Here is a 13,340-nt window from a genome sequence, read left to right as displayed (position 1 = left end):
TGATAACTGCAAAAATGTGTGTTTTTTTTAAAGATATTTCTTTAAATTAAAAAATAAATTTTTTAATAAAATTTATAAAATAAAACATACGTAGAAATATACAGAAAGAACAACATGTTAAAAAGGTAGAAATGCCTTTAAATAAAAAATGCAATTGTATTTTGCAATTGCATGCATGTACATACACAAGTGCAATGCTTACACACTTAAAAAGATACTCTCGTAATATTATTTTATTTTGTTTTATAACTCCTTTTTAAGTATGTTATTGATCGGGAAAAATCTGTTCTACTTCTGTGAGATATCTTGTATATTATTTGTAAGGCAAAGTAGTATTTGCAAAATATGATATCAAACGTCAAATCTTCCTACAAAATATATCGCGTGCAACTATGCTTTTGGCACAAGCGATTTATTTTCTAATGATTGAGACCAAATACGAATGTATCATGTATCGGATGTATTATGCATCAGAAAATTATAGTCAAAGTGGACGAAGTATCAGTTCACGCAGGTGGATTGAAGATAATGTCGATAAAGGCAAAATATAATCACGAGCCGAATGGTAATTGCCATGTTTAATCTCTGAAATTTTCATGGAAATGATATGCGATCGAACTGCCCAGTTACTGTCATAATTGATATAATTTTGTAAAAGAGGATGTATTAATATAACTCTCAAACGGCTGCTTTTATCTGCCTTTACCAGGAAAAAGCGCGTTGTATCAAATGAAACAAAATTTACGTGTCTATTTTTAGATCGTGTAACATATTAAATAATTTATTCCGCGATTTTTTCATTGTGTTTATTATTTTGTTAAAAATTAAACGTCAAATTTTGCAAATAAAAAAATCGTAAAAAATCACAAAATTAGATTTTACGTGTACTATGTAATTGACATTTTATATTACCGCGAATATTATATAGGAAATTTTCACTAATCGGTTCAACTTGATACCACTGTCTATTTGATTAATACAAAAATTCACATTTTTTAAACGCGTTTTTCTCTTATTACATGGCAACATTACCACCGAATCCAATCTTGCATCTAGATTAAAATTACATTAAAATCGGTAAAATTTGAATTTAAATTACTCCTTTCGGATGCGTTCCATATGCTTCAAACACATTTTTATTCGAGACACATACGCGTACAGCGAGTCTGAAGAATAAAAATTCACCGATTTTATTAGTGCACAACATTGTTGTGCAATTTTACGTATTTTAAATTAATTATTTTTAAGCTCATTTTATGTCTGCTACAAGATAAAAACGATATAACTGACATTTTTACATATGTAATTGTTTCATTGAAGGATAGTTTCATACTCGCTCGTTTGAAACATAATTTTTTGCATTAATGATTAAGTTTTTCGCCGGTATTTCTTCATCGAGGTATATTATTCGCTCGCGGAATATATATACGCGTCTGGGCATTTTCGAGTGACGTGAAATCACAAAATCTGGAAGAGTATGTCCAAACTCATTCCGGTAGTTTTACGCTCTATTTCGTGTGAGCAAACTCACCGGCGATTTTTCATGAAAATTAAATGTCACGCGAAATGAGTGCACGGCACGTCTCCGACTTGCTTCTTGATAAAGAATGGGTGATATTATTCTAATGGCACCGCGGCCGCATCCTACATGATTCCACCATCAACCGTACTCATCAGTCTTGTATATCGTATGTTTCGTTCTGCGATGTTGCTCTTCGGTAAAACGTGGACTGTATGTTTCTATTAGACCGTGTTTTTGCGCGCTACGGTTGTTATTCAATAAAAGGAATTTGATATGTCAGGCTATATATTTTGCGCAAACTTTTTCCGCGACGGTCGTATTTAAAAATTATGAATCCCAGCCAAAAGAAAAAAAAAGAAGAAAAACGATGCAGTGTAAATTATACTCGACTTTTTTTTAAACTTCCTCGATTATTATCTATGGTATTTAATTCGTGAAAATTGCTTTAAATCAACTATCGTTCATTTGCGCACCATCGTTTTTCTTCTTTTCTTCCTTTGGCTGGGATTCATAATCTTTTTGCGCGCGTATGATTAAATTGAAAATTTTTTCATACATCATGAATATGAAATTAATAATATTTGTTACGTTATTTTTGCGATATCAGTAAAATGATATATGTAAGTCTATAAAATATTTGAATATAAAATATGCGAGATGAGAGATAATTTTTTTCGATGATGACATACGCTTCACTCATGATTTTTATATCATGATCGCGCTTTTTCATAGAACATTTATTTATGCATTAATGCGTATGTACCATAATAAGGTAACATACCAATATTTCACGAGCGCTGTTTTCAATTTTATCTGACTCGCGATTGGCAAAATGATTTTGATCATGAATGTTATATTTATTCATGGCAAACGTAGAGAGAGAGAGAGAGAGAGAGAGAGAGAGAGAGAGAAAGAGTAAATTATAATCCCATTACAAGCAATAGCATATAAAAATGTAATAGAATTGCCAGCTCGCAACGTGGAAATAGAATATTATTTTTACAAAGTTTTCAAAGCGGAAAAAAATAACCTAACACTGTTAGAGAAGTCGACACTTGGATAAAATGCGAATATCGCGAAATTTATGGGATAATTCGCGTTATTGCTCGATACAAATTATGTTTTTTTTTCTCGATATTAAATCGCGGTATCGCGTGTACAATAATTGCAAAGAGGGATAGGTCGTCGAATGAGGAGACAATGCGTGGCGCCGGCAGAACGTGGCGCGCGAGAGGGTGAAGGAGAATAGACAGATAGCTGGCGCGAGGGGGTGAACTACCCCCCTGGACTAAGAAAAGTCGAAAATCTTAATTCGGGAGCGGTGCCGCCCCCGCAATGCGATGGGCGGCGACTCGCGCGCGCCGATTGGCCTGATTCGGGGAAAGGGTGAGATGCTCTTGTATACGGGGGTGGCTGAGATCTGCGCCGTGATGCTGGGACGGCGCGGCGTGTGTGCCAGCAATGTAGTCTCCCTCTACGAACACGTTTAGTCGACGCCGGGCGTCCCAAGCGCGCACTTGTCGGGAGCAGCCGTCGTTTCGTGTTCCAAGCCGAAGACACGTAACTCTGACATAAGGCTTGTCGCGGTGTATCACGCGTGTAATATTCGCCAAACCTTGAGCGAACGTCTCTCCGAACGAAAAGACAAAGTTTTGAACGAGCTTCGACGATAGACGTTGCACGTGAAAAGCGAGCATTTTTTTTTCGCGACGCTTGGGACACGTTTAGGATGCATTGGACGGACATAATTTTTTACAAAATTTTGACATAAGCTCTGCGTGAATGAGAGATCGTTCGCAGGCAGCGAGTAGTGCTGTAACGCTCGTTCCTGTCGGAGTCGCGAGGAAGAGTGTCTTTGGAGTAATTGCGAGTGAATCGAGGGACTTTATTGGGGTGAACCGATAGAATGCGAATGAGGATCTTGTATTCGTGACATCGGATTTGTTAATCGGATATCGGTGATGCAGCTACATGCTGGAAGGAGGAAGAGGATGACCGTTAATTTTCTATCAAGGATGGTGGCGGTATTTGTTTTTGCTTGTCTTCTACTGCAGAATGGTCGGTCAACATTCGCAGCTTATACTACTGGTAATGTTAAATTTACTTTACTCATTGAAATATTATCTCTCGAGAAGAAAGCATAACCAACTGTCAATTTATGATTTACCGAGTTAATATTATTTATAATTATTCATCGCTATTTATGCGTCTCACGGAATAATTTAGAAAAATGTTTTGTTATAAAAATAATCGCAATATATAGTTTCTAAAGGTATCAGTGTTATAAAAAATTTATACAAATTTATTATTATTATTTATAAAAAAGATGCAGCCTGACATTTAGAGAGATTTTTAAGAAACAGAATTGCAACAACTTGTTTTTTTGATAAAACGAATTGTACTTCTAGAGTATATTAAAAAATATAATGATATTCATGTTTATTATTTTATTATTCATTTTTATTAATTAAAAATGACTGTTTATTGTATAAAGAATTGATTAATTTTCATTTACCAAAAATAAAATACTTTAATTTGTTTCTCGACAAAAATATCAAGAATTATTATCCTGCAAAATAATGATATAATTTATTATTAATTAATTTATTATTAATAAAAATAATAAGAAAAATATTGCTTAAAATGTAATGTTTATATGAGTTTCCTTTCATCGATATATCGGAAATTAATATTTTTTATATAGCTTATAATAAAAGTGATAGATGGATGAGATGAAAAATGATATATTGATAATTATTTATAATGCTGTCCGGAATGTACATATCATATTATCATTTGCTTTAGAATAATGCTTTGATTCTGTCATTAACTATATACAATCGACCAGCATATATATCGCACAAGCGCGTGTGACAGTCTAAATATAAACTATCTACCATATATCCCTCTGATGTCTCCCATGTTTGTTTGCATGGTGACTTAAACGCATACTATCCAATCCGCACATAATCTCGGATTTAATTTTCATCACGTTAAATCTGATACTGACAATGGTATCGATGCATTATAGCATTGCATACAACATACTACATTACATACAACGAATTATCTAATTTACACTGAGTGATCGATGTAAGCCAGATATATCTTTAGTAAGAATGATCCTTTATAAAATTACACGTATATTTAATATTTAATTTAAAATCTCCCATATTAAAATATTTCGAGAGGACGGAGAAACTTTGTATAACGTAATGCTCTTCATTTAATATATATATGATATATTTAACAGTATACGATTACATATTATTTTAACGTTCTTGCTCCGCTATTTTTTTTTTATGAATACAATTTGTTACAAATCTCTAAAAACATTGCAACTGTGATAAACTGTAAAAATAATTTTAAGAACATTTAATTTATAAGATTTAAAATATCCGTAAATCGCTATTAATTCGACGAGAGATGATCCATTTGAAGGCACATTACGCATGATACGTAATAATAATATAACAATACAGATAATATATATCACGTATTCATGCACACGTAACGAGGCATAAAGTTAATATATACGCATTATGCACTCGTCTTCTCTTTGAGCAATTCAGATGATGATCGTCGCGCGTTCCGAATGACACGTCTTTTCGTTCTCTCCCTCTCGTAAGCGCTATCACGAAAAAGCTGCTCGAGGGGTTCTAATACCGAGCTTGCTGAAATTACGCTTCAATGGCGAAATTGCGCTAGGAATGAGCTACGTCCTCAGCGCGCGTGCTCCACATGCATAATTCATAAGCGGGGCGTCACGGCGAAACCTCGGGCGATAAATATTTTTTGAGGACGGAAGGATGTAAAAGTGCATGCAAATGAATCTCTCACTGTAATGCAGTGGCTACTACTTACACGGGTATTAAGCTCTCGGCGCCCCGGCACACTTTTCTTTCCGCGCGCACCCCCGTCTTTCGCTCGCTCCCCCCCCCTCTCCCCCTCCCCTTCCCCCCTTTTCGCTTCATTATTTTGCGTATACCACAATTAAACGGCGGGAGCGAATAAAATTTTCGGAAGTGGCGGAGTACGAAAGCAGATGCAAATTAATGCCTCTTTCTCCGGTACCGGTGTCGTTTACATCACGCTACGCGCCTCATCGTAGCGTGCACGAAAGTACGTTTTTCTTCCTTTACGTTCCGCTTTTCTATACGAGCATTTATGTCGGAAATATATTATCGCGTGTAATTACATATACTAACGTTATATGCAAAATGTATCGCATAATTTCAGATACGGGCTTTATATTTCGAATGTTGCGTTAGATATCTTTATTTTATTTATGTAATCTCATTATGTAAAAACTTTACGAATTTAATAGAACATCAACAGTGAGTTTCTTGATGTATAATAATTTATATTAAATCTTTATTTATTTTAAATCTTTATATTTTTTGTTTAATATTTTATTTTATTAAAAAAATTTATATTTTATTTTATAAAAAAATTTTCTCAGATACGTATGAACTTCTCGCGTGCATTTGAGGATGTGTTTTTAATAAACTTGTGCAGGTTCCGAATCATTATCCAAAAAATGTACATATTAAGCTGTATTAAATAACGCGGTGATATCTAAATCCAATTGTCTTTACGGATCTACAGATTGCTGGTCCTAAAAACGGGTCTGAGTGGCCATTATGGGTGGTGGCCGCGGCGGATGCGAATTTTATACAGTGGTCATTCAATTCCCGTGTTACTGCCTGAGAGCGTAATCTCTTAGGTAGCTCCGCGCGTGTCAGATAAAGACAGATAGACAGGGGCGCATGATCGAGAATATGGAGGGTACCCTCATTGTCCTCGTATCTGATCGCAGCGAACGACTAATAAAACCACTTTAGTCGCTCACTGCCGATTGCCTCACAGTCGTTACATTTAATGCGTAATATACTCGAGTCTTTGATATCCACTTCGCCGCCGCTTATCTAATTTCAATGAATTATCGAAGAAATTTTGATAACGATCGAATCGAATATCGCCTATTGGCCTTTTTTGCACTCGTTTCCGTTTGTAGAATCGTTCATCGTCGCCGCTCCTCTATTCCTGGCCGACATTTGTCTTCCCTCCCATTTCCACCCCTTCGCTCTTTCCTTTTTCTCCTTCTTTGCTCTTTCTCTTTCTTCTCTTTTCTGTACCAGAGGGGCTACGCCAGTTTCCCAACTGTTCCCCACGAAATTATCTCGTAGCCTAAGGGTTGCCATCTGTTTCGATGGGGGAAGCCACCCCTAATTATGTACGGCGACAGTTGTAAGAGCGCTAAATCTAATATCTAATGTCCGCACGAGGTATATGCGCTATACGTGTCGAAAATACGAACAATTTCCATACATTTCGACCAATTGTTCGACCTCGCAAGAGACGCTCATCCCTTCCTACAGCATAGATAATTGCGACTCTAGTATAGCGAAGAAGAAAAAAAGACTGCCTCCCGTTTCTCTCGATTCGAGATTCCATACGTTTATATTTAACACGTGTTATAACACATAACGTGTTCACGATGTAGCTATATTTTATAATGAATTATTAACGCACGTGTGCGCGGTAGCGCAATCGTATTCAAATTGAAATTCCGTTCAAGTCTACTTGAAATTGAAGAAGAATAAGGTTCTTGTGCTATCGATTTGCAATTTACCTCTTTAAGCTTCTTCGCAAAAATGGGAAAATTCCTAGTCGCTTAGAATTTAGAAACTCTAGCCATGTTTTTGTTGACAACAAATTTAAATCATAAGCGGAAAAAGGCGCAGAAAACCTCCGCAAATGCCGTGACACTTTAACGGTAATGCGCGATTCAGGGGATATTTTTCATCTTTACGTCGTCTCTTTACTATTTTATTGTTATGATATTGTGCAATATATATGCGCAAGATGCACGCGCACGTGCGTCGCGTACGCACGATCGTATGCCATCTGCCTTTAAATGGGTGAGTGGGAGTCGGTTCTGAGCGTACACATGCCCGTGTACACTTATAAACAGGGAGGGAGAAAGAGAGACAGAGAGAAGTCTTCACGTTCCGCGCACCCCTGGGATTCTCGCTTCATGCATTTTATATTTCGGCAGACTTTGATTCCTAGACGGGCCACGTGGCTCACGGGAGTAATCCTTAATCTTTGATCGGAAATTATCTTTGATCATGGTTCAGTCATTGGACGTTCTTTCTCGACCCTCTTCTTATCTTCCTGCATCCCTTGGGTATCTATTCGCGTATGGCAGATACGTCGGCGCTTTTGCGTGGGCGAGAGAGGAAACAGGCAGTCGAGGAAAGGAAGCAGGGACTCGTGTAATTCATATTCTTGGCATATAAATTTTTAATTTCTTTTTAGTTATATATTGAAACCTGCTTTACTCTTTTTCAAGACATATATATTTGAAAGTGTTTCCAATCCATACAAAGTGATTTTTGCAGATATATTTTTCGATACATTTTTATGGAGAGAGATTTGACTTGTTATACATTTAATAAAATGTATAATTGTGTGTTTATTAAATTTATAATAAATCTAATATTTTTAAAAGGACTGTTTCTATAGGTCTATGTAAGATATTAACTTTCGATATTCCATGTTCTCTCTTTTTTCATGTCTTTCTTTTCTTTCTTTCGCCACGAATTACTGCAAAAATGCGTATACACATCATTATAGCTGTACTTGACATTCCGAACTCTTCGATATTCCGCACCTTAATCTGTTCGTGAAAGATTTGGTCCCGCGATGTAGTGAAGCAGACAGTGCCAAAGGATGAAAGAACGGTGAAGAAAGGGAAGAGCGAGCGCGCGAGAAAGAAAAGGGAAGAGTGTAGGGTAAGAGGGAAGAGGAGAGCATGTTTCCCAAGAAGAAATCCTCGCGTGAGCGATCTCGACTCTCGGCTTACCAAGTTGGCGAAATACTCGAAGCTCTCTCATCCTCTCGTTTTCTCTCCTCTCTCGCGCTCGATTCCCCGCCTCGAATCAACTTCGCACCTTCGCCGCCTCTGCCTTCCTGTATCTCTTTTTTTTCTTTTCTCGCACCCCAGCTGCGCGTACGTGTTGAAGGAAAGCGTTCTCTCCCCCGAATATCTCGACTCTCGACTATCGACAACTTCCATCTTGCTTGCATGATCGTCTTGCGACATGCATCGCGATCTATATTTCTGCGTCTCTTGTGAACGGCTTGTGAACATGTTAATTATATACTTTCTTTGTTTTTTTTTGTTTTAAATAACTTTTCGCACTTGTTGAACGGAATAATTTTAGTTTGTCATTTTCTCGATTTTGCCAATCGTGTTTTTCGTATATATCTTTGTTTCGTTCGTTTATGTATGGGATAAGGGATCTTGTTCGTCCCATGCGATCTATTTCGGCCAACAACAGTAACCATTCTCTTCATGTTCTTCGAAGCTCTTATTCTTTCTTTTCTTCACTTTTTGCCCCAACTTTTAGGACTGCCTTGAAAGAAAAAGACGTTAAGACAGTAGTCGTGGTGTACGTGAGCCATTAATATTTGAGATTGCCGCAACCGGTTTCTGAATCTACTGGCAAGGTAGAGAGTCTCTGTAGCTATACAGTTAGAGGGTGATACCGGGCGACCGAGAAGTCCGTAGGGGGATTACAAATCTGATCTTTGAGAGGTGCGCGGCGATTTATTGGCTTTGGAATGTTCCACGTGGGGTCGAGCTTAAGAGGGCAATTGTGCGGAGTGTTATTAACTTAAAGGTACTAAAGTAATGGGGGATCTATTTTGCTGTAAGATTTTGTATAATTTAAAATTAAATGAGACATAGGTCAATACTTTTTGGAATACTTTTGCAAATTTTAATATATCACATAAGAGATAATTTCACGGAGAACATAGGGATAAAGACCACTGAATAGAAGTGCTACAAATGTTTTAAGGCATCCCCCATCTTACTCCGGTATCGTAATTCGTTTTATGTCGGCGATTTGTCGTATTTGCGAATCGATAGATATTTCGATGAAAGTCGACTTACAGAAATTTCTTCCATATTTGCGATTATACGGACGGGATCGTTTTCAGTCGCTCGTGATTGCTGGCAGTTCAAGCGGATTTGTCGTAAGGGTAAGTCGACGACGACAAAAGCCGCGATTTTCTACGTTTCTGCCAATCTACATCAGAAGCGCCGTCCGAGATATTATGCCGGCCGAGGATATAATTCTTATTACGTCGTAGCGGAGAGAGAAACGTCTCCCTTTGAGAATTGCCGTCTTTCTCGCAATAGCCGTTCTCTAACAAGGCAAAAAAGTACATTAATTGCGCGCTGTGTTGCGGTATTATTAAATTCTTATGGAAATACAGGTATATACGGAGGCGAGGGGAGGAGGCTCATCTCATAACGTTCGCTATTGTGTTATAAAATCTAAATAATTTCAAGTTTTCTAGCGACGCGGGGGGAGGGGGAAAGGAACGGAAGCCCGCTTTTCCTCTCGCCGTTTTCTACCGTCCGCTTTCTGACGAGCGAATATCCAGCGAGGGATGCAAAGTATAAAGCGGGGAGAGATCGACGAAAAAATAAAATGAAAAAAAAAAAGAAGAGGGAAAACGACAAAAGACGCGGAGACGGATTAAGACGTTTGCGTCACATAGCGCGAGAAGATACAACGAAATTTAAAGCCGGCAGCAATCAGATATTCAAATTATATTTACTAAATCAGCCTTCTTCGCGGGGATTTTCCTCCTCTTTTTTTCCCTCTCCCCCTCGCCGTACATTGTTCTCTCCTTTCGTTTCGCGACCGTCCGCCTCGCTCGCTCGCTCGCCTCGACAAGAAGTTAACGGGCAAGTTTGCTCCTGTCCGACTGCTGCCGAGTTAACAATTCGGTTAGGAAGTTAGAGTCCTTTCCAGCCCACCTCTACCTCCCTCTCCTCCTCCTCCTGCTCTTCCTCTTCCTCCTCTCATCTTCCGTTACCCTATAGTCGCCTAACGTTACTCGCTCTGCGACCTTTTTGGCGACGGCCAGTTCGATGGTCTTCTACTCGAAAGAGCTTGACTCCTCGTTACGCAGCAGACGTTGGACTTCGTGCTAGGAGTGAAAATCAGTAAATTCGTCGAGCGTCCGTTACTCCCGGTATAACAGAATCCGAGAATCTGAGAGAGAAAGACAGAGAGAGAGGAAAGAGGGGGGGAGAGGAGGGGGAGGAAAAAGGACAAGCGCGGAAAGTAGCGGAACTGCATTGCGGAAGATCTAAGTTTTGCGAGTCGAAACTACGGGGAAAATTCCGCAATATGTTTTAGACGACGCGTTGCGTTTTAACCTTTTACCGGTTCCGTCACGGACGCCAATTTCTGACTCGATTACTCTGAACGCGATGTGCACACACATACCATTATAATGCGATAAAATTATTATTATAACTATGCCGCAAATAAAAATAATTATTAATAATAGAAAGAGAGAAAAGCTACCCTGTTAGGAACATTTTCTTCAGATATATCCACATTTTGTAAAACTTCTTTTCTGATAAATGTAACTTCACAATAAATAACTTCACAATTTAATAATATTTATTGACAACAATTTATTATCATCAATAACAATAATTTGACATATATGGTTATGTCAATTATTATTCTCGTCACTACTTCGAGATGTCAACTTCAACTCAAGTTACTATAATTCCCTATACGATTGCTTAGAACGAATTTTATTGGTGAATCATTTTGCTTCTTAGATTCACTCGCAGTTAATGAGAGGATATATAGACGAAATAATATTATTTTTCCGTTTTTTATTAATAAAACAAATAACGATAATTATATGCTTGAAACCTTCCTTGATTAATAAGAAATTGATGTGCAAAAGATGATATCGAAATACGTTATAGTTATCGAGAATACCCGTTACAATCAATCCGAACTCGGTGAAACGCATACTCCCTCCATTTTTGCCAACCGTAGGTTGGCAGCAGTCGGGAGTAATAAACGACTGAGAAAATATATCTTTTAAAATACATTTATATAGGAGTAAATAATTTAAACACACATTTAAATCAAAGTTTTTTAAAACAGAACGAACTCGACACAAGATCATCGCGTGATTCCTTCCTTCTTTCTTTCGCTATCTTCTTAAAATTTCTGAAAGTAGTACTTTAAGTAAGTGGCACTTTAAATAATCTTTTGTTATGCGCGTATAAGAAAATGCGCTTTAAAAATGTCGTAGATTCTTGGAGGGACAGGATGAACAATCTGGAGGCATAATTTACGTGCAACGCTCGTCCTTAGTCTTTATTAACAAAAATTATCTTCTGATTAATCTTCTATTCGCCCCCAGGAAGCAGATATATATATATATATATATATATATATATATATATATATATATACCCATCCATGCCTCGAAACTTACGTATACCGACAAAAGGGATCTTTCCCTCCCTAGAAAATGCTACACCCTCCACCCGTGGTCGAGGGGTCCCACGAGCGGAATGAGTTTAGCCCTTGTCGTTTACCCTCATTTTAGAAAAGTAAAATTCTTTCCTAAAATATTTATATAAAACTCAGCTTGTGTGTCGAAAAGTTAAATCTTGAAAAAAATGCATTACTATTCTATTATTCTTTATTATTTTATTAGTCTTCTTTTTTTAAACTTTATGTTTGACGCTTTTTTATTCGCTACGTTTATTCGCTACATAATGTTTCATATGAAGTATATAAGATTAATAGCATGAGAAAATAACAGATATAAGGAGATAATTAAGATAATTGAGAAGATATGACAAAATGATATTTTAATGATAAAGTGAAAAATTGTCGCGAAATGATTAAAGAAAGCATATGCACTTAATAATAATCAAAAGATTATTAAAACCGTTTTACGGTTTTTAGATTCATCTCTTTTATTACAGCATAAAATTTTCATTCATAATTTCCTGATTACACAGTACGTTTCTGAAATAAAAATAGCTAATCCTTATGGGTATATTCCATTCATTTTATCACGAGAAAAGATCGTAAGATCACGGATCCGATCTTAGAGTGAATATTGCGCGTTCCTCTAAAGAAAATGAACATGATGTTAAACATGATTTCCTTCCTCGGCGCACAATTCTTATCGATTTCTCGTGGATACAAAAAAAAAACTGATAAAAAATTTATTTTGGCGCACAGATTTATCGCTCTATAATATATCAAGCTGAGGTAACGGATCACAACAAGTATTTATTGCCAACGGAAAGAAAACGATAATGATATTTGCATTTCTAATTTAGATACTTTTGCCGGAACTTTGCCGCGAAGGGAAAGGTATTTATAATTTGAAAGAGAAGAATTTTCGAATCTATGATTTTCCTTCGAAAGTATGGTACGCTCGCAAAGTTTAGCGATTTATTTCAAAGATATCATTTCCTCTCCTCCACCCAATGTCGTGAGTCTCGCTTTTCCTTATCGTGTGGAAAGGTGTTTTGATCAGCGACAGTACATCTCATTAACATATCCGCGATTCGCACTCGATTCCATCGTGATATCCTTGGGCGCGTCACATTGGACGGGTTTCGTCTGCTACGCCAAGTCCATTCCCCAGCTTTTTCACGTCTCTACGGGTCGACCGGGTTATAAATATGATAATACACGTGGCGCAAGCGGCAGTGAACGAAATAACCCCTTTCGATCCGCTCCCTCTCCCCCAGACCGCGTCCCTTGCTCTACGATGCTCTCTGTCGCGCCTGTCGAGAGGAACTTATCCTTATCGACCGTCATGTATTACTCGTCGTCTTCTTTCGCCGCTTTACGATATTGGAAATCCGAAAACGCGAATTAAAGTTCCACCACCGTTACGCCGTCGACGCGACATCCACTGTCGAGTCGCGTCTCGCGACGTCGCGGCAGAC

The 13,340-nt window shown here is 37.6% G+C and overlaps 1 protein-coding gene and 1 long non-coding RNA gene across 10 annotated transcripts in view; one reads left to right on the top strand and one right to left on the bottom strand.

The window, feature by feature from the left end:
• LOC145969294 (uncharacterized) overlaps positions 1–13,340 on the bottom strand; it is a 229,029-nt gene that overhangs the window by 18,036 nt on the left and 197,653 nt on the right. The window lies entirely within an intron of this gene.
• Positions 1–13,340, top strand: part of LOC145969289 (lachesin) — a 218,899-nt gene that overhangs the window by 41,759 nt on the left and 163,800 nt on the right. For 2 of the 4 annotated variants that reach the window (XM_083095301.1, XM_083095300.1), the window contains exon 1: positions 3,010–3,610. The exons of the other annotated variants lie outside the window; for them this stretch is intronic. In XM_083095301.1, coding sequence (XP_082951427.1) covers positions 3,484–3,610 — 127 coding nt within the window. In that variant the 5' untranslated portion in view covers positions 3,010–3,483. Of the gene's footprint in view, positions 1–3,009; positions 3,611–13,340 lie in introns of those variants that run through there. 4 annotated transcript variants of the gene reach the window in all.

Source organism: Camponotus vicinus, unplaced genomic scaffold (genome assembly GCF_025532165.1).
Source record: "Camponotus vicinus isolate PSW18456_S1 unplaced genomic scaffold, iyCamVici1.0 SCAF_3, whole genome shotgun sequence".
NCBI classification, from domain to species: Eukaryota; Metazoa; Arthropoda; class Insecta; order Hymenoptera; family Formicidae; genus Camponotus; species Camponotus vicinus.
This window is presented reverse-complemented; position numbering and strand designations above follow the sequence as displayed.